At 39.6% G+C, this 23,200-nt stretch overlaps 1 protein-coding gene across 4 annotated transcripts in view; it reads right to left on the minus strand.

The window, feature by feature from the left end:
• The window catches only part of srcap (Snf2-related CREBBP activator protein), a 47,373-nt gene extending 26,565 nt beyond the window's left edge, over positions 1-20,808 (minus strand). For 2 of the 4 annotated variants that reach the window (XM_088069712.1, XM_088069709.1), the window contains exons 1-16: positions 20,606-20,808; positions 17,636-17,712; positions 13,309-16,211; positions 11,580-11,621; positions 10,433-10,699; positions 9,210-9,395; positions 8,970-9,110; positions 7,797-7,995; positions 6,040-6,209; positions 5,327-5,420; positions 5,069-5,158; positions 3,370-3,543; positions 2,279-2,505; positions 1,350-1,527; positions 428-564; positions 146-315 (exon numbers count right to left, since the gene is read on the minus strand). In XM_088069712.1, the coding sequence (XP_087925838.1) occupies positions 146-315; positions 428-564; positions 1,350-1,527; positions 2,279-2,505; positions 3,370-3,543; positions 5,069-5,158; positions 5,327-5,420; positions 6,040-6,209; positions 7,797-7,995; positions 8,970-9,110; positions 9,210-9,395; positions 10,433-10,699; positions 11,580-11,621; positions 13,309-15,972 (4,739 nt within the window). In that variant the 5' untranslated portion in view covers positions 15,973-16,211; positions 17,636-17,712; positions 20,606-20,808. Of the gene's footprint in view, positions 1-145; positions 316-427; positions 565-1,349; positions 1,528-2,278; positions 2,506-3,369; positions 3,544-5,068; positions 5,159-5,326; positions 5,421-6,039; positions 6,210-7,796; positions 7,996-8,969; positions 9,111-9,209; positions 9,396-10,432; positions 10,700-11,579; positions 11,622-13,308; positions 16,212-17,635; positions 17,713-19,782; positions 19,945-20,605 lie in introns of those variants that run through there. The other 2 variants (XM_088069710.1, XM_088069711.1) reach the window with 2 other exon arrangements.
• Between the last annotated feature and the right edge of the window lie 2,392 nt (positions 20,809-23,200).

Raw genomic sequence — 23,200 nt, forward strand, 5'->3', positions numbered from 1 at the left:
ATTTCTCCCCTACAGAATAATAAAGTTTTTCTAATTCTGTATTTTCTGTAAAAACCTCAGTGCATATGTCTTTTTTTGCAGGTTTGAAGCAGCACAAATGTGCATTTCTACCTCTGAGAATAAAAGAAGCTGCAGCTCATCTGACCTGTTGAAGTTCAGCAGACTCTGCCAGCGCTGAGACTTAAAGTTCTTGATGTTTTGAGCCTCGTCCAGAATCAGGTAGCGCCAAGATTTGCGTCGAAATGCCTGATGATCCTGCAGCACCAGCTTGTACGAAGTGATGCAAACGTGGAAAGCGTTAGGCTTCGTCCAGCCCTAAAAAAAAAAAAAAAAAGGACAATCATTATTATTAAAATGGGTTTTTGTAGGATTACAGATACCTATAACCTAAAGAAATCAGCCCGTTAAAAATCAATGAGCTCATTACCTGTCTCTTTAACTTTCTCTCCTTTTGGCTGCCAAAGTAAGTGAGGATTTTAAATCCAGGACACCAGCGTTTCAGCTCCATCTCCCAGTTCAACATCACACTGGTGGGCACGATGATGAGGTGAGGGCCCCAGTTACCTGAACAGGTCAAACGACAAGATATCAGCAGCTGGACGAATCCAGTTTATATCCGGTGCATTCCCACCTTATGTGCATATTAATACAAATGTGTATGTAATACAAAAGTAATATATGTGCATATTTATGAATTGACTTTCTATTGTTTCATTAAAGGTTCGCAGGGCTGGGCATCGTTTACCATTGAAAGACAACAATGAGCAACTTAACAGTGAGTAACCACAAAAAATTAGCAAGACATTAGAAAAAAGTTACAAGAATATCACCTGAAATCAGCAAATAAATAAATAAATAAATGAATAAATATTTAAAATAATTTGTCACATAATAAAAAAAATAAATAAATAAATTTAAAAAATAAAATAAAAAGGTCTTGGACTTAAACATTCACAGTAAAATAAAATATATATACACCGTGATAGATCCATTACAATCCACTATCCTTGAGATAGTCTGGTACTGGGCTCCAGATTCTAACAAATGATTTAGCCTTGTTTTTATTTGAGAAATTTAACCTTTTCAAGTGCAATAAATGCATCAATTCTCATCCAAATATCATATGTTGGTGTACAATCTGACTTCCACATAAGCAGAATAAGTTTCTTTGCCACAACCATACCAAAAGAAACCAGCATCAAGCGTCTTTAAATACAACAAAAAAATAAAAGAAGGAACATATGAGCTGAATTACTGTATGAAAACAACTCAATTTAAACTTACTAAAACAAACTTAACCACTGAGCTGCTGTGTGCAGAAATCGTACTAAAAGCATCATGTTCGTTACCTTTCTCACAGGCGAGGTGAGCCAGCAGAGCGATAGTCTGGATGGTCTTTCCCAAACCCATCTCATCGGCCAGGATGCCGTTCAGCTTCTTCTCGTACATGGTGACCAGCCAGTCCAGTCCGATGTGCTGGTATTCTCGTAACGTGCCGTGAAGCAAGAACGGGATCGGCGTCTTCACCTTTTGTCCGAGCGAAGATGAGAAAATTACGGTACACAGCCTCCTCATTCTCTCTCTGAATCACTGACTGACAGTCTTTACTGGATATAACACACTAAATACACACGCACATACATGGAGGTTTCAGTAGCAAAAATGCAAAAAAAATAAATAAATTTCTTTTATTATGTCTCTTTTTTCTCCTGAACAATTTCTTTATCTTCTTTTTCAGAACATTTTCTAAGGCCTGTTATAATGTGACATGTGATTGGGGTCGGCGTCGGTGTACTGTTGTGTTTTATTGTGTTTGTTGTTTTCTATGTTAAAAATTTTTTAAAAGTTTATAACAAAAAATACTGTTCAGAGGTGCACTTGTATGGAGGACTGAAACTGACAAAATCAAAAATCAATAAATAAATAAATACATGTGTCGATAAATAAATGAAAATGCCAAAAATGACAATATTTATTTAATTTCCCATTTAATTGGGAAATATAATATCAAAAAGTGGAAAATGGAAAATTAAATGGTAAAATGAATTAATTGATAAATACAATAGAAAATTAAATAAATATTGTCATTTTTAGCATTTTCATTTATTTATTGACACATTTATTTATTTTTGATTTTGTCAGTTTCAGTCCTCCATACAGAGGTCAGTCTTTCTTCTTGGTCTTTTTCTGAGATTCTCCTCATAAAAGGAGAGCTTTGAAATTTTCTTTTGTCACTAGAAAGGATAAATAAATATTCTTCTTAGTATTCATGACTGACCTTTGTGGTCGCCAGAGTGTAGCCTTTAGGCTGCAGGCTCTCTGCTGTAGCAGCGATGTGGCTGATCTCTTTCTTCGGCCGCGAGCTGGAGGAAGGTGGACTATTGTCTCCCTCCTTCAACAAGACCTCCATCCCTTCATCTCCACAGTCGTCATCATCATCATCTTCCTCACTCTCCTCCTCGTCCTTCTCACTGTCATCTTCGTCTGCACTGTCTGCGGGTGAATCTGAATTTTGAAAGATCAAATTTACCAAGAAATTAGTTAAAAAATGACAAATAATAATAAATGGAGATATCTTGTGAATTAAATATATGAAATGGAGATTACGATGAGAAATAGAAACCAAGCACATATATTTAAATAAAGATGGGAGACATGGATTAACCCTTTGAAAACTGGATTGTCATCACTTTTCTTGAGCTGCATTCACACGTTTTTAAACCTACAAAATCTGAGGAAATTTAGTTTGATTTCTTTCAGAAACATGGGGGCAAAAGTCAGTAAGTAGATTTAGAAAATGATTATGCTGTTATAAGTGAGGGTAAAATGTCAAGAGAACTACATTTAGAATTGTCGCAATTAAATATTTAAAATCATTTTACAGAATTTTTAATTTTTAAGCACTTTTTCAGGTAATTTCCTTATTTGTTTTGCTTTTTTCAACTTTCTTGTGTATTTTGTTTGCATGTTTGTTTTGGGTTTTTCAAGTAATTTTCTTTTTACTAATTTCTTGCTTATTCTTTTTTTTCTTTTTCTCTATTTGTCTCACCTGCTTGCTCACAATTATATCGAATGTGTAAAGGTAAATGAAATTATTCTATTTATTAACCTACGAATTTTGAAGGATTTATGAACTTTCAATCTGTTTTCATTTATCTACATAAATTGTCTTTGTTAACCATCTATTCATTGGTTTGTATATATTTGTTTATTTACCTTAAAACAAGAAAAAATAAGCAGCGTGTGTTAAAAACAGTTAAATAATCACTATGCAGACAGAAATATAAATGATGCAACACCTTTTTCGAATGGGAGCAGATAAACAATTTATACGAGCTTATTTTGATCCCCTGTGAGTTGGTTTCTTACCTGAGGAGGAAGTGTTGCTTTCCACATCACTCTCATCTTCTTCGGTCTCCTCCTCCTCGTCCCCCGACACCTCCGAATCAGAGCTTTCTTTAGAGCCAGATGCAGACGGCGCCTCAAAGTCGGAGGCATACGCTCCTTTGTACTTCTCCAGCAGCTCCTCGACACTCATGTCGCCTACAAGGGGAGCACAGACATGTCAGAGTGGATGTTTACCGCTCCTGTTTTTAACAAACAGATCACGCATTAAAATGAATGGGGCGCACACGGCGACATTAAAACAGCAAAAGGGAAACTAGGGACGAGTTATTAAACGATGAATGATGCAGAGATTATTCAGATATTTAACTGTGAGGTGCATCTGTCCCACATAAATTCAACTTTGCTTCAGGGATATGAGGCTTAAAATAATCTATAAATGCCGATTCTCTACAATGAAACAAAATCTACTGATCTAACCGCGATGATAGAGGAGAGAATAATTACAGACAGATTTTTAGAGATCTGACAGACTAAAAGAAAAACCCCAAAGATAAGCAGACTGTCGTCCTTTTCACCGTACAATGACAACAATATGGTATGTTTGTTGATAACTTTATTATCATCTAAAAGAAAATGCTAGACAACTTCCCTACAAAGGTGCTGAATTAATTTTTCTAAGTAATATGTTTTTCCTACATATATTATTGTTCCTTACACCCTGGTATATATAATTTTATTTAATTTTATTATGTTTTTTATTTTTATTTCTTCATTTTTTAAAAAAATGTGGATGTGTGTTTATATATGTATATATTTATTTATTTTTTTATTACTGTTCTTTTCCTTCAATTATTTTATTTATTTATTTTTATTTATTTTTTATGTGGATGCATGTTTAAATATATATATGGAATATATATATATATATATATATATATATATATATATATATATATATATATATATATATATATAAACACATGTGTGTGTGTATGTGTGTGTGTGTGTGTGTGCGTGTGTCTGCAAAAATTAAGATTAAGATCGCCTCCTTTAATGTGAAATCACCTCCAAAGTGACAGTTTGCAAAGATATAAGTCATCAGGGACAAGGTCAGACATTTTTAGGTGACATTAACAGAAGTGAAACACATTTTTGAGTGGAGGGGGGCTTTAACTTTATTAACAGTAAGCTTCTATTGACATTTAAAGAAAAAGGGTTTAAAAATATGTTGTCAAAGTGAAAAATGAAGGACATATCTTCATATCAAGCATAAGTTTGTCCTGTTTATCACGATGCCAAAACTCTTCAGTTGCTCAAATTAGAGCTGCTATTTGTCCTCTGGTCATTGAGGTTAGTCGATTCAAAAATGTTCAAAAGGAAACCAGATGTTTTCCATAGCATGACTCGCCTAAACCCTAAAATAAAGTGGCGTTCAGATGAGGCCAGAAATCTAGATGTCAGATGATCAAAAACTGGAGTTGCTGTTAAGTTTTGATGTGTTTCAGTTCGCTCACTTTGTCTCAAAACCCTGGAAAAGGCAGGATTGTTTTTCGGGGCGATGAACTGAAGTTGACAGTAAGCTGATTCCTCTTTACAGATAGTCAGTAATAACAGAAGCTCTTCCGTCACGAGGGAAGCACTTTAAACAACTTTAAAGCACAAAGTGACAACGAGCGGCGACTCGAGGTGAACACCTTTCACTATATGCACATAAAAATACCTTCTCGAGCCAAATCATCCAGCTCCTCTGCGTGATCCACGTTTCCCTCGACCTTCTCCTGTGCAGCTATGGTGTCCTCCTCATCCTCAGCTGGGAAGAGGATGAAAACAAACGTTACATCACTAAAGCTGCATTCAAAGACTATTTTGTCACACCCACCACAGAAAATATTTAATTTCAAGTTATTCAGTGTTTTTACCCTTTTTTAAAAGATGTGTACAAGTATTCAATGCTCTCTTTTATTAAAAGCGGTCTTACCATCCTCTTCATTGGCAGTGAATTCACCATCTTCCTCTTCCTCCTCCGCCGATGAAGAGGATTCATCAGAGCACTCGTCATCTGAGCCCGACTCCTGTGTAATCCAATGATTCAGTGATTAAAGGACAAGCAAACATCTGTGGTCCACATTAAAAAAAAAAAAAATAATTATCATAGTTAAATAGTATAAAACAAACAAGAAAAGAGCAATATAATTTAATTAATTGTATTTTGGTATTATATCAGTTTAATTAATTAACACCTGAAATACCATCTCCTGCAAACATAAAAAAAAAAAACATTAGGTGCATTTTATGACTCAAAATTGAGTAAAAAAAATAGTTAAAGTACAAAAAAATTCTGGAAATTAATAAAAAATCAAACAAAGAAAAAAAACAAGACTTGAATTAAGACAAGCACAAAGCCACATCATCTTGTGACCTATAAAAGCAAAAAACAAAGTGTTTCCACTGCAAATTTGCAAAACATGACTTTTTTAATTTGCTCAAAATGCCACCTCATGCAGGCATGAAAACTTTGACGCATTTCCATTAGCCTATTTTATATTAATAATTAAAATTTTCTGCAGTATTTAAACATGCTGACGGGTACGAAATGAACGGAAAAATCAACCCTGTAGTTATGTGTTATCTTAAGACCGCGGTCCTCTACTCGTAGACTACAATCCCGGTCCCATCGGGTCTGTGAGGTACCTGTGGCAGTTTGAGGGTGCTGAGTAACTGGTCCAGCGGCAGCATGCCCTCCTCCTTCAGCAGTTCGATCTCCCTCCGGTGGCTCTCGGCGTCGTTGCCCTCCTGCTGCTCCTCCACCTCGATGGTCTCCTCATCATCCTCCTCCTCACACGGAGGCTCAAAGTCTCTGTCTGCACAAACAAGAGAGAACAGCTGAACAGACTTGTTTTCACACTGCTCTACGTCGCTGTAAGGAAACGGAAAAATCATGAATCTAGGTCGAATTGGGTTCACGAGGCATCAGACCGAGGCTAAACGGCATCAAAGAAACTCTTCAGTCATTGTCTGAGCCGTAATGATTCATGCATTTTGTGCCGAAGAGGTAAAAGCAGCGTGGTCGGGGCGTACGGTGGCTCAGTGGAAAGAGCACGCACCCCGTGTATGAAGGCAATGTCCTCGCCGCAGCGACCGCGGGTTCGACTCCGGCTCACGGCCCTTCGCTGCATGTTGTCCCCTCTCTGTCCCCCTTTCACTCTGTCCCTTTGTCCTATCCAATAAATGCAAAAATGCCCAAAAAATAATCTTTTTTTGCAGCATGCAGCTGCAGGCAGAATACTCAGTATGCAGGTTGATGCGTGTTATGCGAAAGTATTGCTCAAGTTTACACTTAAGGCTGTGCAATTAATCGAATGTGATTTCAATTTCAACCCAACAATTACAAAACTGTCTGTCACTGTACTTTATCATCAATAAAGCGTTAAAAAAAAACAAAAAAAGCTATATATATATAACCAAATACAAAGTCAACAAAGCCATAATATGGGGTTGTATATTGGATAGAAGAAAGCAACAACAATTATAAATAATATGCTTAATATTAGTAATAAAAAATAATAATAATAATTTAAAAAACTAACAAAAGACAATGCAAACAGATAAAATAAAGTGTTAATCGCTCAGGTTTAGTTGCATTTCATGGAAGAGTGTAAAAGATGATTTTGTTTTGGCGTTACTAATTCTTTCTACTCGTGTCTCCACACACACACTTTTTTAAAAAATTAAATGCATTTGTTTTCTCACTGTACCAAACTTGCATCAAGCAGCAACTCTTGTGCACTTTTACACCTCTAGTCCTCGTGGTATCAGCAGGAAACTCAAATGCAGCCGATGCTGGTGGAAATTTCAGTTTGTGTTTCAATGACAGAGACCGTCACTGTACTTTACCACCAATAAAACATCATCAGGTAATAAAATAAAAGTGTGACTGGACTACTGACTCACAAACATGAACCACTGCCAAGTCTGTCCCTCCTCTGACTGAAACTAAAGTCACCTCCGAGCTTCAAGAATCAACTGCCACCGGTAACGTGGCCGGCAGACTCGTCTGACAGGTTTGACGAGCCTCGAGCCCGACGGTTGCCAAGCAGCGCTCGGAGGAAATGTGCCAAGAAACGTTTTAACTGCGCTGACAATCAGTAGACTTAACATCCTCTCAGCGAATACGAGGTTCGAGTTTAGGTAATCGGTGCAAAGACATGCGAGAACACGGTCGATTCTCTCACAGAAGCATAACCTTGAGAGTGAAAAACAGCTTTTGTCTCCGTGAAACATTTTACCTTCGCGGACGCTTACGACGATTCAATCAGTGGTGTGTAGCTATGACAACGTCCCCGCCTGAGCCAATGATTCAGCTCAGAAAGCTGTCTCACAACAGCAACACGGGGACACTATGCTCTGTTTCTGAGGTGCTTTTATATCAACACATTAAATATTCTCACCCTCCTCATCAACGGAAGGTGCTGCAGATTTTTGGGGCGTCTGCGGGACAGTTTCGGCTTCAGCGGGCCTGGCGGGTGCGAGTGACTTGCTGAGGAGGTCCGAGTATTTCTCCGTCTGGCCGACGATGAAGTCCAGCTGCAGGTCCAGAGCCTTCTTTCTCTTCTCCTCCAGTCTGGACTGCTGCTTGTACTGAACCACCTGCACGGGCAAAACATTAAAACCTTTTAACACGGGTCACCTGCGCCATGACCTCCAAAATCACCGTTATTTATTGGTTTTAGGGGCAAATACTTAAAATGCATTCTCACATTTAAATAAACATAGCAGTGATTTCCAACACCTAAAAAAAAAACATTTCATACTGAGGTGTTAGGGTATGGTACATTATCAGTAAAGCAAAAAATAAAAAATACAAATAGACATGCCAGAAAATTTAACTTGATTTTTAGCTTTTTTTTTTAATTATCTGTTATTTTGAATTATTTATTAAACATGATAAAATTATTTTTATTGAAATTGTAACCACATTTTATTCAACAATTCACAGTAGTGCAGATTTGTGTTTCGTTTTTAACAGAATTAATGATTTATAAATAAAAATGACTAAATAACATAAAGTAATTGTGCAGCTAATAAAAAATATAATAAAAAAAATAAAAATCTTCATTAAAATTAGAAAGGTAATAAAATAAACAAATGAAATTAAAAAATATTGTATTGTTGTGTAAACAAATACAAACAACAGAAACAGTTCTGTTTCTGAAATGCCAGAAAAATATTCTAGTTTTATTTTGTTGTTTTCTTATTTAATGTTTTAAACCAACAGATTTTGTGTTTTTTGTACAAAGCATCACATTAAGCACTTCTATGAGCACTCATTTATGTTCATTTAACTGTGGGATAAAATTAAAATATTTAATTAAATATGCAGCAATAACACTTAAACTTAAAAAGAAGTAACAGTGAAGACTAAACGGCAAATATTAGACAAAATGATGTAAAACTGTTGATAATTTCACTTGCTGAGTCAGTGTTTGTGTACTTTAACATTTGAAGAGTACAGTGCATTTCACATCTGTGATAAAAACAATCAAACACAGGCCGTGATCCTTTCAAACTCCACGGCTGAGCATCCAAGCAGAATGTCGTGTTTGCTTGTGAATCATCCGTACCTTCTCCACGCTGCTCCAGAAAGCCCGCACCTCCTTAGCGATGGAAGAAGCAACTCTTCTGATTTTAGCGTGCTCGTCTCTTTTGGCTTTTTCTTCTTTTTGCCTCAGCTCCTCGTGGTGTCTCATCACCATTCGAACCACCTAAAAACAGCAGAACACGCAGATGCGAAATCAGACGTAGTGAAATGTGAGGTCGTAACATTTCTAGGTGCGGAAACACTGATAATAAACATAACTCACCTTTCGAGCCACGCCTCTCTTCCACCGCCGCTCCTGAGCAAAGTCGGCAGAGAGCCACTGCATCTCCTCGCACAGGTAGTCCCAGTGAACTTTGGGTCGTGGCGGCTCCGTCAGGCGAGTGAGACGCTTCATCGACCAGAAGCCCTCTCGCTTCAGCGCCTGGGTCCGATGCTCGATGTCTGCTTCCTGCAGGGAAGGAACGCACGACGGCCGAAACCTCTCAGTGAATTCTGCCGACGCTTTAGCGAGCTTCTACACGAGTTAAACCCAGATGACGTGCAGCACACACCAGAGTTATCTTGTAGGTCATCAATAAAATAAATTTAAAAAATAAAGTATTAATCAAAACCTTGTTTTCGCAAAGAAAATTTGGTCAATAAATCGCACTGTCATTTCATCATTCTCACGCAGGCGGAGGATTGTAACGCGCCTCCAGACTGATGCATTTTAGGGATTTTTTCTCTCTGCTGGACTCCTGAGGAGTGTTGTTTAAAACATATTTTTACAGGAATTTTTTAAATTTTTTTTGACTGATTTGTGATTTGGAAATTTGCGTTTTATTTCTGTTTTGCCCGTGTGCACACTATATCTTCACTGATATCTATCTTAGCTAATAAGTTCTTGTATTTTCCTTAATTTTATGCATTTTATACACTCTATTTTTAGCTTCTTTTTTTTTTTTTTTTTAAATAACTTCAGTGGAATTAATTTTCCATCTTATTTCATGCATTCTGTGCATTCTATTTTTTTTATCTTATTTTTACTTGTATTATCAGGTGTGTTTCATCCATGTGAAAATGCACTCTGTATTTTATTTTGATCTTATCTTATTTTGACATGCAGGTTTTGTTATGTTTTATGTAGCATAAAATATGGTATATGGCAAATACTTATATACCAATAAAGGTGTTTATTATCATTATTATTATTATTATTATCGCCATCGTTATTATTAGCAGTATTATTATCATCATCATCATCATCATCATCATCATCATCATCATCATCATCATCATTATTATCATCATCATAATTATTATCATTATTATTACTATTATTATCATTATCCAAAATCCAATGGAAAAATCCTGTAGGCTTTTTGACAATGGAACCAGAGTGACTCTAACTTCCAGGTCGCCCCACAGAAAAACATCGTTTCTGGAGCTCTCTTCTTGTGTTTTATTTGAACACAATCATACGCCGGATTTTTCGGGCTCACTCACGTGTTTGGCCAGCTCTGCCATGTCCGTGTGCCGCTCTCCGCGGGGGCGCTGCGGTGTGGTCTGATCCGGTGGGGAAGAGGAGGAACTGTAGCCGCCAACAGAGGAAGGAGAAACAAACTTCCCATGAGGACCGCGGAGAGGTGAGGACTTCTCCCGTCGAGGGGTGGACCAGTCGCTGGAGGGCGAGGGACCGGGGTAAGACGAGGAGGTGGAGGGCGAGACGGGGGACGCGTTCGCCGTGACCCGGTCTGCGATCCACTGGCGTACCTGCGGGCCGACGGAGAAAGACGAAGAGGACATTGTTAGACACTTGGCGAGTTGAGAGCAGGAAGACTCACTAATAAAGAAGCAACATGCATGAACGAGGTTAGAGAAGCCGAACATGCTCCAGAACGATTAACGAGCCATCAGAGACTTTCTGTGCTTTCGTCTCATGCAGAATTACTACCAGAACAGAGCAGAAGTCAAAATAAAGTGGAAATAGACAAGTTTTCGCCTTAACTCGTGGTTATGAAGTACATTTTTTTTTTTAACAAGACAACAAACTAAAAATTTGTTTTATAAAAGAGGATTTTTAGAATATCATTTTAAAAAAATAGGGGAAAATGTCCCAAAACTGTATTTATAGTTATAATAATTTTATATTTAAAATCATATTACAAACATAAAATAAAAGATATAAAACATAAATATTTTTTCATCTTCTGCACTTTTCAAAGGCCATTTTCTTGTTTGTTTGTGGGGGATTTTCCCCGCTTATTTTAAGGTCATTTTCTTGCAATGTTTTTACTAATTTTTTGCTTATTTTGGGGTCATATTGTTTTAAGTTGCTAGTTGCCTTTTCCACATTTTTTTTTAACAGAAATCAAACCAATTTGCTCAGGTCGAATTTTCAGACCTGCAAAACAGTTCAACAGCAGTGGAAACAGGTTAATGACCGTGGGAAAGTGATTTCTGGCGGCTTTATTGCTAACGCGGTGCCAACAATAATAACACCACTTGTAAACACTCCGGGGGGTAAAAGTTGTCTGTTTCCACTTTAAGTCAAAATGCCCCCCCGTCATTAGCAGTGACAGCGCCGCGCTAAAGTGCCCTTGAACATCCCCACTGAAAGTGACTATCTGGGTGTCTGACAGCCTCCACTTACCTTGAGGAACATCGCCTTTCTGTCTGTCCTGCTCTGTCCATGCTGGAAAACACACATGGCTTAGCATGCGGCCAACTTAGGAGTAATAAATCACTAAATAATAATAATAATCATAATAATAATTATAAAAAAACTTCACACGAGTGACATCAACATGGACTACATGCAGACAGATGTGCAGAACGAGGCCGTATTTGGACAATAAAAACATGCCAGCGTACCTGATATGAAAAACAGAAGCATAATAACATACAAACAAATATTTCTTTTTTTTCCGCAGTGATAAATCTTCTTAACCCTTTCAAACCTGGATTGCATTACTTTTCTTGTGCTGCATTGAGACGCCTTTCATAAGTTTTGACACCTTTGAACACTGAAGAAAACTGGTGCAATTTCTTTCAAAAACATGGAAAAAAGGTAATGACGTGTCAGCATCAAGTGTCCAATAAACTGAAAGAAATTAGTAGATTTAGATTTTTTTTAAAAGCTTGGAAGATTCTTTTTTTTAAACTTACTTACTATAATTTTGTGGCAGTTTTCCTGGTCATTTTCTTTCTTTGTTTTTTAAACTTTCTCATGTTAATTTTGGTTTTATTTTGCTAATTTTAATTAATTTTCTCATTTGTTTTTTTTTCTAATTTCTTGCTAAGTTGTGGGTCATTTCTTCTTAAGTTGCTCTTGGCCCTTTTCCCATGTATTTCAAAGAAATCAAGCAGGCATGCCTTGGTTTTAAAGGGTTAAGCTAAGTTCGAGTATCATTATTATGTTTATTAACCCTTTATCCACAAGTAATTTTGTACATACAAATGTGTATTTTTGTGTTTGATTTGTGCACAAAATGAAAATGTTTATGCATCTTACACATGGAAAATTGCAGTCAAATGAGCAATAAAACTCATTTTTACACTAAACTTCAGAGCGCAGGAACAGTAAAAAACACCTGTTCCTCAGGATGCAGGTGTGACCCGACTTTAGTTTTTGTAGGACAACATCTGTCATTTACAAAAGAAAGTAAAATCATCTTTTTTTCTGAAACAACACGACACACAAAGCAACAGCTAAAGAATAAGTTTTTGCTTCATCTTAATCAGGATGTAACAAGATGTGCAGATACAGATTTGACATTTATCACCATCACTTTCACTTCGGCTATGGCCTCATTTCGTGGAATCTGATACAGCTGCGTTACTTTCGCGCTCAAGCACAAACCACTTTGTATTATGAGGTCCAATGCTTCAGAGTCGGGCTGTACAGAATTTCGTTTTTGCATTAAAAGCTTGTACTGAGAATTTTGAATAAAGCTTTGAGTATCTGTCAAGATATTTTAGAACCTCATCACCCAAAAAAAGTTTTAATTAAAAAGAAAATCTAATAAAATCATCAGTTTGAATTAAGTGATTAAATAGAGTCAACAGTCTAAAGAGTTAGTCTAAAATTGGATTGCTTTTTACGGCAATTAACTTTAGTTAAACAGTATGTTTAGGGGCAAGTAGGGGTAACTACATTTCGTTTTTAAGAGGTGAAATGCCAACAAATACGTATCTGAGTGGAACATTTCGTTTCAGTACAGCCCAACTTTAGTGTGTCTCGTTGTTTAGCTTCTGCATCATTTCTCTTCTTGCCTCTTTGCCCAAAAAACTTTGTGACTGCCTTTCCTCTGTCTACACAACTTTCTAAATCCTAAACAAAAATATTTGGTAAACATTAACATGAGTCTTGGTAAAAATACCTTGTGTGGTGAGCTGTGTGCGGCCATCTCGCTCTCCGGTTTGTCGTCGTCGGGCTCTTCGTCGCTGCCCTCCTCGGGGCTGCTGACCTGTCCTGAAGCGGCCTCCTGAGCCTCCTCCGTCGGTTCGTCCTGCTCCATGTCCTCGCTCTCCTCCTCCACGTAGAGCGAGTCCGTCTGGCTGGCGGGGTCGTTAAGACCGCTAGATGCCATGACCGCACCTTCCCTCTCACCTGACGCTGAGAGCACGTAAAGGGCGTTTGGCGTTGCAGCGTCTGTCGGTGTGACAACATCCTGGGATGCTTCGCTTGAAGTTTCAGTAACAGTTAAGGCCTCTTTGTCAGATTTGCTTGTGGAGGTTTCGGGGGTGACGGGTGCAGTCCGGCCGAGCTGAAGCGTGTTCCCGCTCACAGTGGGCTGCTGCACCGTGACAGGCGGGGCTGCTGACACTGAAGTTTTATTGACGGAGCACTGCGTCTGATCTTTATGGCCGCCACATAAAGAGTCAGAGGCAGTTTGGGGAAGGCACTCCTCAGACGCCGTGCCAGACCAAGAGCTGTGGGCATTGGCCAGCTTGGCGGCCGCGCTCTGCTGCGTGCACACCTGTGCCAAAAAGGAGGGTGTGTGTTTCAGGAGGGGGGCGTCTCCCGGTTTAAGAAGGAGCAGCTTTGGATTTACAACACCAGGGGAGCGAGCGGTGCAGAAAGCCTCCGGTTTGGTTTCTGCGTGCACAGCGACATTCTGCGACGGAGTCTCTGTCAAAGCTGGGGTGTCTTTGGTCCCTTCGTGTGAAGAAACACAGGCCTCACGCTTTGTGGCACTTGCGACAGTCTGATTCAAAGAGGGCTGAACGTGGACTGAGACAGCGACGGGCGATCCCATCCCCACGTCCTCGCCGGGAGCTATAAAAGAGAGCGCGCCTGTTTCTGCTTTCTGTTTCAGTTGAATTATGGGAGATTCGCTCACCTCCGTTTGGTCCAGGTGGGCTGCGTTGACCTGCGTGCTAACGATCTGTGGACCGGTGCCGACGGCGAATGAGTCAGATGTAACAGCCGCAACTTCAACTAAACAAACCCCGCTCGAGGTCGCCACTTCAACAGCCTGGTTAGCTTCTAACACCAAATGCTGCCCGACGGCGGCGTTTTGTATCGTCAAATTATGGGAATTACTGTTCGCCTGGATTTGATTTGCATCAGGCGACAAAGGCAAGGGCTGCTGGGAAATAATAACAGTGCCACTTTCATTAATGGCGTGAATAGATGGTTCAAGGTCCTCCTCAGAGTGTTCTAGTAACGCGTTGAATAAGTTCACCTCATATCCCGGAGAGTGAGGGATCTGCGCGCTGCTGCTGGCACACACCGTCTCCTCGGCCACCTCCTCGACCAGAGTGCAAAACTCGTACACTTCCACGGGCTGCGACAGTTCGATATCCGCCTCAACGCTTTCCTCGTACAGCTTTGGCTCCCCGGAGCTCAGCTGGTTAACGATCGCAGCTTCGCAGACGCTGCCGTCTTCCCGCTGCAGGAGGTAACTCTGATTCAGGTGCATGTTCGACCAGTCCCCGCTGATATGAGCCTCCTCTCTGACAACAACTATTTCTTGAGCTTCGGCTGAGTGCACGAGCTCGGCGGTGAGTGGCGTCCCTGTTGCGGGGACTTGTTCGGAGGGATGAGATGCTTCGACAACCTGCTCCGCCTGCAGTGAGACAACGAGGCTCGTGTCAAACGCCGCAGAGGGTTTGGAGGAGCTCTCCTGCGTGGAGGAGCACTCGGGCACCGGTGTGAAGTCGCACGAGGAGGCGTGAGTCTGTTCTCGCCTCACGCTCCTCTCCACCTGCTCTCCTTCCAGTGGATCGCAGCCGGACGATGAGCTTCCTTTTCCGGGAGACGCGTGTAATCCGGGGAGCGGGTCTGTTGCCTTTGGGGTCTCAAGTATTTCAGCGGAGGGAGGTTGTGTTTCTTTGTGAGTTTCAAACATCTCAACCGATCCCAGAGAATTTGCCTTCTGCGTTTCTCTGGCATCGTTTGAGATCTCTTTGTTGGTTTTAGGTTGTGTTTTTGACAGGTCCGTTTGTTTAATCTCACCGTCGGCAGATGAGGGTAAAGGGAGCAGGGAGTCCACAGCGGCACCCGGCGGAGGTATATGGCTGCCTGGATGTGCGCGGACAAGTGGGTCCCCGTCAGAGCGCTCCGTGGCCCCGTGCTCCGTGGCCTCGTGCTCTGCGGCGTCTTGGACTTTAACACTGGATTGTGGGACAGATGGAGATGAGGCTGTGAAACAGATCTGAGGCTGAATATTTCCGCCCGTGTGCTCTTTTCCACCAATGTTTGTTCCAGTCTCTGCTTTATATTCCACTGTGACAGACTTTGTCCCCGAAACAACCACAAGTCCCGCACCTTCTCTAGGTGGCTGAATCTGACTGTTTGCGTAGCTTTTCTCTTTATCAGTTTGTGACCCGTATTGCAGCTCCTGCACCGTGCTGTCAATCTGTGGAGCGAGAGGGGGACAAAGCGGAGCTGGGAGCCTTTGCATCGCAGCGGAGGAACTACAGTCCTCGTTGAGGGACGTTGGTAAGGATCTGGAAACGCCGACAACGCTCTCCTCTTCCGAGACGCTGTCCTTAGCGTCGCCGCCGCCCGGGAGAGTCTCGGACAAGTTGGTCTCCATGCCGAGGAATGCTGAGTCGTTGCTTTCCGGCAGTGGCACAGTGGACGGATTGGTGGTCGGAGGGACTGGGCGGGGGGCAGCTGCGACCGGCTGCGGGGCATGCCGAGGTGACTCCCCAGCCACATTCTGTGCAGCCTGGGGGTTGCCACCCAGCACATCCACAGCCGGAGAGGCACGCTGCCGCACCGCCGCCTCCCCAGAGCTTCCTTCCTCTGTGCTGCCCCGGCTACACACGGCACCTGCGGGCGATACGGCGTGTTAACAGAAGTGTCTGGACCACGGATAAATTCAAATAAAAAACAGGGAAAAGAAATATGTAATTCAGCATAAATGAAAAATACCTGTGCTGCTGCTGTGTGGCGGCGTGCCACGTCATATCGTTCATAATTATGCCGGAAAATGTTTTATATACCAAAAGGAAAATTCGTATTGTGATAATGGGAATATTCTGATTTATTGAGTTAGTCACATCATAACATTACGCACAGCAACAACAAGCACAGCTGAAAGCGACATTAGCGGGTTTCCATTACAGATTTGCACAAAAATTAAGCAATATTTTCAAAATATTGATAAAACACAATTGCAAGATGACTGTTTCCATCGAGTTATGTTATGTGACTTCTCCTCTATGTCGCAGCCACCGCACCAGCCATCATTATTTCCAATCTAAGGCGCCGTTGGCGTGTTATGCGAGCGATAATGGAAGGGCGGGCCCCCTATATTTGGGATCGGCCACGTACGAGGGATTTCTGGGAGCTGATAGTCGACGATTTCACAGAGGAGTTGTGGATTCAGAACTTCCGGATGATCCGCTCAACTTTCTCAGAGTTACGTGGTGCAATAACAGCTCTTGTAGCTCCTGCAGCATCATGAGGGTTGATGGAAACCCGCCTATTTACCGGCACGCAGTGAAGGAGCTAAAGGGGGAGCGACTTCAGTGTGGATTTTAGGACTTCTCAGAGCCTTTCAGTGACTTGCTGCTCAGAGTTAACTCAGCCAGCTCGGCGTCTCTCACGGTGCCACACAGGAGTCCACGCCGCCAGGTCATCTCGTCATTGATACGACTGTCGTAATGTCAGCCCACGCAAGTCAATGCAAGTCTTTGAGTGTACGGGGTAGGGGAGAAGGACAACAACTCGCTCTTTTTATACATTTATATATTCAAGGGTGCATCACTTGTATTTTGCAGCTGTGTAATTTGTGGTTGATTTATTTGGTTGAAGTATTGGGACTATATTTTATACAGAATCTGAACCTGAGTTACGGTTGTTTTTCAGAAACTAACAAACTGTTTAGCTCTTAAACTTTAGTTTTTATAGAATATTTGAAGGCAAACTGTTGCATTTATGCTGACATATAAAACTGTATTTTATATTCTTATAATTATTTAAAAAAAATTTCAGTATTCTGTTGTATCAGCAGGAATATCATAATCTCAAAAATACCCTGAAACACTGTGATAATGATATTTTTGGGCCATATTGTCAACCTTTTGTTTTTCAAGTATGGGACACTGTCGTCTCCTCTAACCACACTGACGTTAAAAAAAAAAGACAAAAATCTACGTCAAAACAATCACACATTAGGTCTATTATTTTCTCCCAAAAACATCAAAAACAAAAGACAAGTGCATCGTGAAGTGTGTGTAACAGCTGCTCACCTGTCTGTGGTGTGAGACACAGATCTTCTGTGCTTTCTACTTCCAGGATGCTGAAATTAGGGTGCCCTCCACATATTCTGAGGAAGCAAAAACAAGAAACAAACTTTATTATTTTAAATAAATAAACTTTATTATTTAAACATAACAAGCATCTTTTCACTTTCATATTAAAAAAAACTCTAATGTAGCAGGCTGCAGTGCTTGTATGAACGCTCCCAGAGTCCCATGTTTCCCGGCTCAATGCGCTCTTAAAACGACTCATTTAACGGATAGTTCAGGTTTTTTTTAATGGGGCTGTATGAGGTACGAATCCATCGTCAGTGTAAGTCGGCACACGTCCGGTTTGGAGATGCAAGCTGGAGTCCGACACAGAAGCAATGTACAGTAACAAAACTTACTTTAGCCACCTAAAAAAGGCGCAACACAAAAGAAATCCACATGAGTCTAAGTGTGTGCTACACTGAGGGCTTCACTGCTTTACCGCTCTGTCAGACAGAAACACCCCAAAGTCCTGTAAACATCCCAAAATCCTAGAGAAAATACTAGAAACGTCCACCAATCTGAGAAATGTACTTAGATCTTAAAAACATCCTGACAACCAGACATGTCCTAAAATCCTAGAAACGCCCCAAAGTCCTGTAAACATCCCAAAATCCTAGAAATTTCCTGAAATCTTAGAAATGTCCCAAAATCTGAGTAATGTCCTTCTATCATAGCCACGTCCTACGATTCTATTAGTGTCCTCATCCTAGAAATATCTTCAAACCTGAGAAACATCCAAAAGTCCTGGAAACATCCTAGAATAATGGAAATGTCCTAGAATAATGGAAATGTCCTAAAATCCTATATAATTCCTGAAATCCTAGAAATGTCCTAAAATCTTAGAAATGTCCTTAAATCCTAGAAATGTCCTAAACTCTGAGAAAAATCCTAAAGTCCTGGAAACGTCCTAAAGTCCTGAGAACGTCCAAAGGTCCTGGAAACATCCTGAAATCCACAAAACATCCCCAAATCCTAGAAACTTTCTAAAATCTTTGAAATGTCTCGATATCTTACATCCTACGGTCTGAAAAATGTCCAAAAATGCTAAAAACATCCTAAAATCTGAGAAACGTCCTAAAACCCCAATAATGTCCTAAAATCTGAACAAAATTTTAAAGTCCTGGAAACATCCTAAAGACCTGGAAACGTCCTGAAACCCACAAAACACCCTAAAATCTGAGAAACCTCCTGTAATCCTAAAAACATGTGTGGGGCTCCTGCGACTGGCCCCTAACCGCTTGTCACTTTGCAAAAGTGTCCCCCCAAACAAATCCAGAATAGTACCCCTGATTTAATGTTTCCCTGAGTCAGTGCGTTTAAATCATCCACGCTGTGATGTTACACTCTTTGAACGCAACACCCTTTAAATCTGAGCGAGTTTTCTCGACTTTTTCACCGTTCAAACTGCATTTTAAACGTCCACATTTGCAAATCTGTGTGTGCACGGGACCCTGGGAACATATAGCTCGTGTTAGCCACCCAGACGCAGCTTCAGAGTTTTGCGATAAAAAAAAAAAGCAAACGCTAGACTCGATTTAAGCAGACATGCATTTCTGTAAACACGCCAAAAAACATCCCGATGTGTGGGGCGCTGAATAACATGTCACGAGAGCAGCAGCAAACACTCCGGTAGCTTAAAGCTAACCAGCTGCTATAGGAGCACACTTGGCACACACGCACGCACACGCACACACACACGCACGCACGCACGGCTGTGTGTTAGTGTTGCAGCAGTTAACAGAAATACTCGGTGAAGCAGCATTAAGCTGGTAGCTAGCTCCACGGAGTTGCATTTGCTGCAGTCGCCCACAGGAAGATGTTAGGGAATCCTGCAGCACGCGCTCTCGTGCTAAAAGCCGGGTGACCAAGCAAGCGAGCGAGCGAGCGAGCGCGCGGGCCTCCGAGTCATTCATTCATCACTCGTAAATGTGAATTTAATTCATTATTGTAGCTGTGTTAAACTTGTGCGCGATTACGTACGCGGAGAAACCGCGTCTTTATTCAGTATGTGTGCATTGGGCGCGTGCATGAGATGAAATCTGAGAGTGGTTATAATACAACAAGCTTCGTGATATTCGTTAAAAAAAACACATTTAAGTGGTTACCAGTTTGGCTGGTAGTGTGGTTAGCTGGCTAACGTTAGCTGCCCACACTAACACTTGCTTTCTTGCTTGGGTGGCACTAAAAAAAAGGGAAAGCCTGCTAACTAACTAGCAAGGTAGAAGAGTTTAGTAAAGGGTGCGTTCATTTTTGATGCGCAGGCGCCCCATCCCCGCCCGCAGTTATGTAATGCTCCAGCCCCGAAAGAAGACCGTTTGTGCCGACACATTTCATTAAGTTACTTCGCCGTGAGACACGAAAAAAAGACATCTGAAAAGTCGCATTAAAACCCGCTTCTGCATGCACTATACAGACAGAGGGGGACAATCGCCCGTGACGTCATTGCGTGGGGTCAAATCTTGTCTCCACGAGAATAAAAAAAAAAACGTTAAAATTATTTAGTTTAAAGCGCCGATACGCGTTGACGTTTGGGTGAATATAAAAAAAACAGCGAAAGAAAAATGTTATAAAAGTTCCATATAAATTTTGCAATGATTATACGGGGGATTTAGGGGGACCCAAACAGTCCCACGCGTGGCGCTTTGGAAACGACGGGAAGGAAGTGATGCTTCAACGGTAACGTTTTTCACCAAACGCGGGTTATATTTGGGAAAAAATTTATCGCGTGCGTTTTTATTTCGGTGTCCGGTTTCAGTTTAAACACACCGCGGATGTATTTAAACGTACTATGTTCCCAGAAAACGCCACCAAGTCACATGCAGTCTGATTGTGTCCTTTCGTTAGTCGGAGTCCCCCCTTCAATCCCCCCATTACTTCCTCCTTGCCCCCCTCCCCTCTCCAAGGCCGCCATCTTAAGTTCCCACCTACCTGAAATTTCCGACCAATTTTCTTTTACTAAATTCTCGCTGAAGGAGCCGTCATCCGCGTAAAATCGCACTCAATCCGTGATGCCAGTAATCCAAACTGTCTCCCGGTACCCAACGAGGTACCACTAGGTCTGTGGGAAGAAGTTAAAATACGGACCGGGAGAGACTGGGTTTCGGCGCAGAATGTAGCGGTCGCGGGGAGGAGACTTTACGCAGCGAAATGGTGGAGGACCGCTGCTGCTGACAAAGTACACAACTCCGGGAAATCTCGCGAGATGTCGTCAAGCGCGCCACTTGAAATTTTGATTGTAGTTTTGTTGTCAGAAAGATATTTTAATTATGGCAATAAAATCCGTTTATTTCCGCTAAGATTGTTTAAATTGCTTGATTTATATTCACACGATAGACGGTAGTTAATAGTGAGACGTTTGTTGTGTTTACGTTGAGATATTTCAGTTCAGATAATAGTTTTTATAGTTTAATTTACATTTATTGAGGGGAAATAGAGCAGCACAAAGAGAAATAGTACAGACTAATACAGAAAGTAAAAGAAAAAAATAATAAGATGCATATAAAATGAAAGTAAAAGGGAAAAAAAGATGTGTATGTATAGATTTTATTTTATTTCCCTTTTTTTGCTTCTGTATTTTTTTAAACATGAATTCACGTTTGTTGTGTCTTCTGATGTATTTATAATTGACTTATATTAACTTAGTTAGTAGTGAGACGATAGTAATATACATCACGTTCAGATATTTAAGTTCAGATGTAACAATAGTTTTTATAATTTAAGATAAATCTTTGTTGAGAGTAACTTCAGTTAAAGGAGCAGCTCAAAGACAGAAGTAGAGAAAGTAAAAGAAAAAAATAATATTCATATAAAATGAACGTGAAAGGAAAAAAAATAATAGGCTGTATATTTAAAAATATATATATTATTTTATTTCCTTGTTTTTGATTCTGTATTTTTTACTTAAATTCTCTTTGTAGTGTCTTTTGCTGGATTTATGATTTACTTATATTAATTTGTGTGTGGTAGTTAACAGTGAGACAGTTGTAAAATGTCACATTCAGATATTTGAGTTCAGATGTAACTATAGTTTTTATAATTTAATATAAATTACACCTTTTTTGAGGGGAAATTATTATTAATTAATAGAGCGGCTCAAAGACAGAAACAGTACAGACAGATAGAGAAAGTAAAAGAAAAATAGTGTTATTTTATTTATTTTAAATAATAAGATGTATATTTAAAAAAAAATAAGATTTTATCTCTTTAATTTATTAAATGGTTTTCACATCCCTGCTTATTAACTGACCCAGCTTTGGTTCTGTTTATGAAGTTCGTTTTTATCTTTTTGAAATTTGTTTTTCTAAGTTCATTTTTATACTTATTTGTACTTAATTGGTCCTTTTTGGCTTCTTTACCCTCAAGATAAATCAAGTTTGTTTTTATTTTATTTTTCATACTGCAGATTCTGATGTTCGAGGCAGATCCCCCACTGGGACAATGAAGTCTAAGTTTTAGCTTATTTTATATTAAAATGAGGAAAATATACTTAAAATATTATAAGTACTCAGTGCAGAAAAATGTCCTTGTCAGCTGTTATATTACTGTAAGCTACATTAGGATTTTATGAATTATGCATTAATGTAAAAGCAGGATTTTACTGTCGTATTTGGTTGAGTTGGAGCTCATTTTCAATTATTGACTAATGACTGTTTTTTTATCATGAGTCGATCTTAATTGATCATTTTTCAGTTTGTAAAAATTAAGAAATTATTCATAATGTTTGTACTTTGAATTAGTACGTAAGTGTCGTACTTGAGAAAATATTCTTGGTTACGTTCCACTGCTGGCTATTATATAAGATATACTTATATATTTAGGGGGGGAAAGTGTGTTACTACTACATACTTCAGACCAGAGAAAATTAGTATTTTTCTGCTTATTCCCTTCAAATGTAGGATTATTAAGATAACGTGATTTCATTTCGTTCTGTTTGGATAATAGATTAATTAATGAGAAATTCAGCTGTCAATGATCATATATCAGATGATATTAACTAGTATTTTATCTGATATATTAAAAAATAAAACTGGTCTGTGAGAGTAGATCGTGGTGCATATCCACATAAGAATATGGATTTTTGGATGCATTGATTTTGTTTATTTTATTTTAGTTTTGTTTTTGTTTTTGTTTTTTTTTACTTTTTACCATTTTCACAAAAAGGAACATACCCTGACATAGGACTTTATATGAAATGATAATAATAATGATAAAATAATTATTTATTAAATAATAATAGTAATTTAAGGAAGAAAAAAATAAATTAAAAAACCACAAAAAGACCGACATCATCGCAGAGCAGGGTTATCATATATATATATATTTTTATGTATTTGTTTAAAAATGTAATTCATAATTATTTATTTAGAGATTTATTGCCATTTAATTTGATGACCGTAGGCAATACTGTTTAAGTGAAAAGTACAATAAAATATTAATGACAGAGAAAAAAATTCAAATAATTAGTTGACCTACAAAGAAAATAATTGCAATGTTTAAATTAAAAAAGGCCAAAAATTCACTGCT

Source organism: Plectropomus leopardus, chromosome 19, assembly GCF_026936395.1.
Source record: "Plectropomus leopardus strain MGB_pleo_1.0 chromosome 19, ASM2693639v1, whole genome shotgun sequence".
Lineage (NCBI taxonomy): Eukaryota > Metazoa > Chordata > Actinopteri > Perciformes > Serranidae > Plectropomus > Plectropomus leopardus.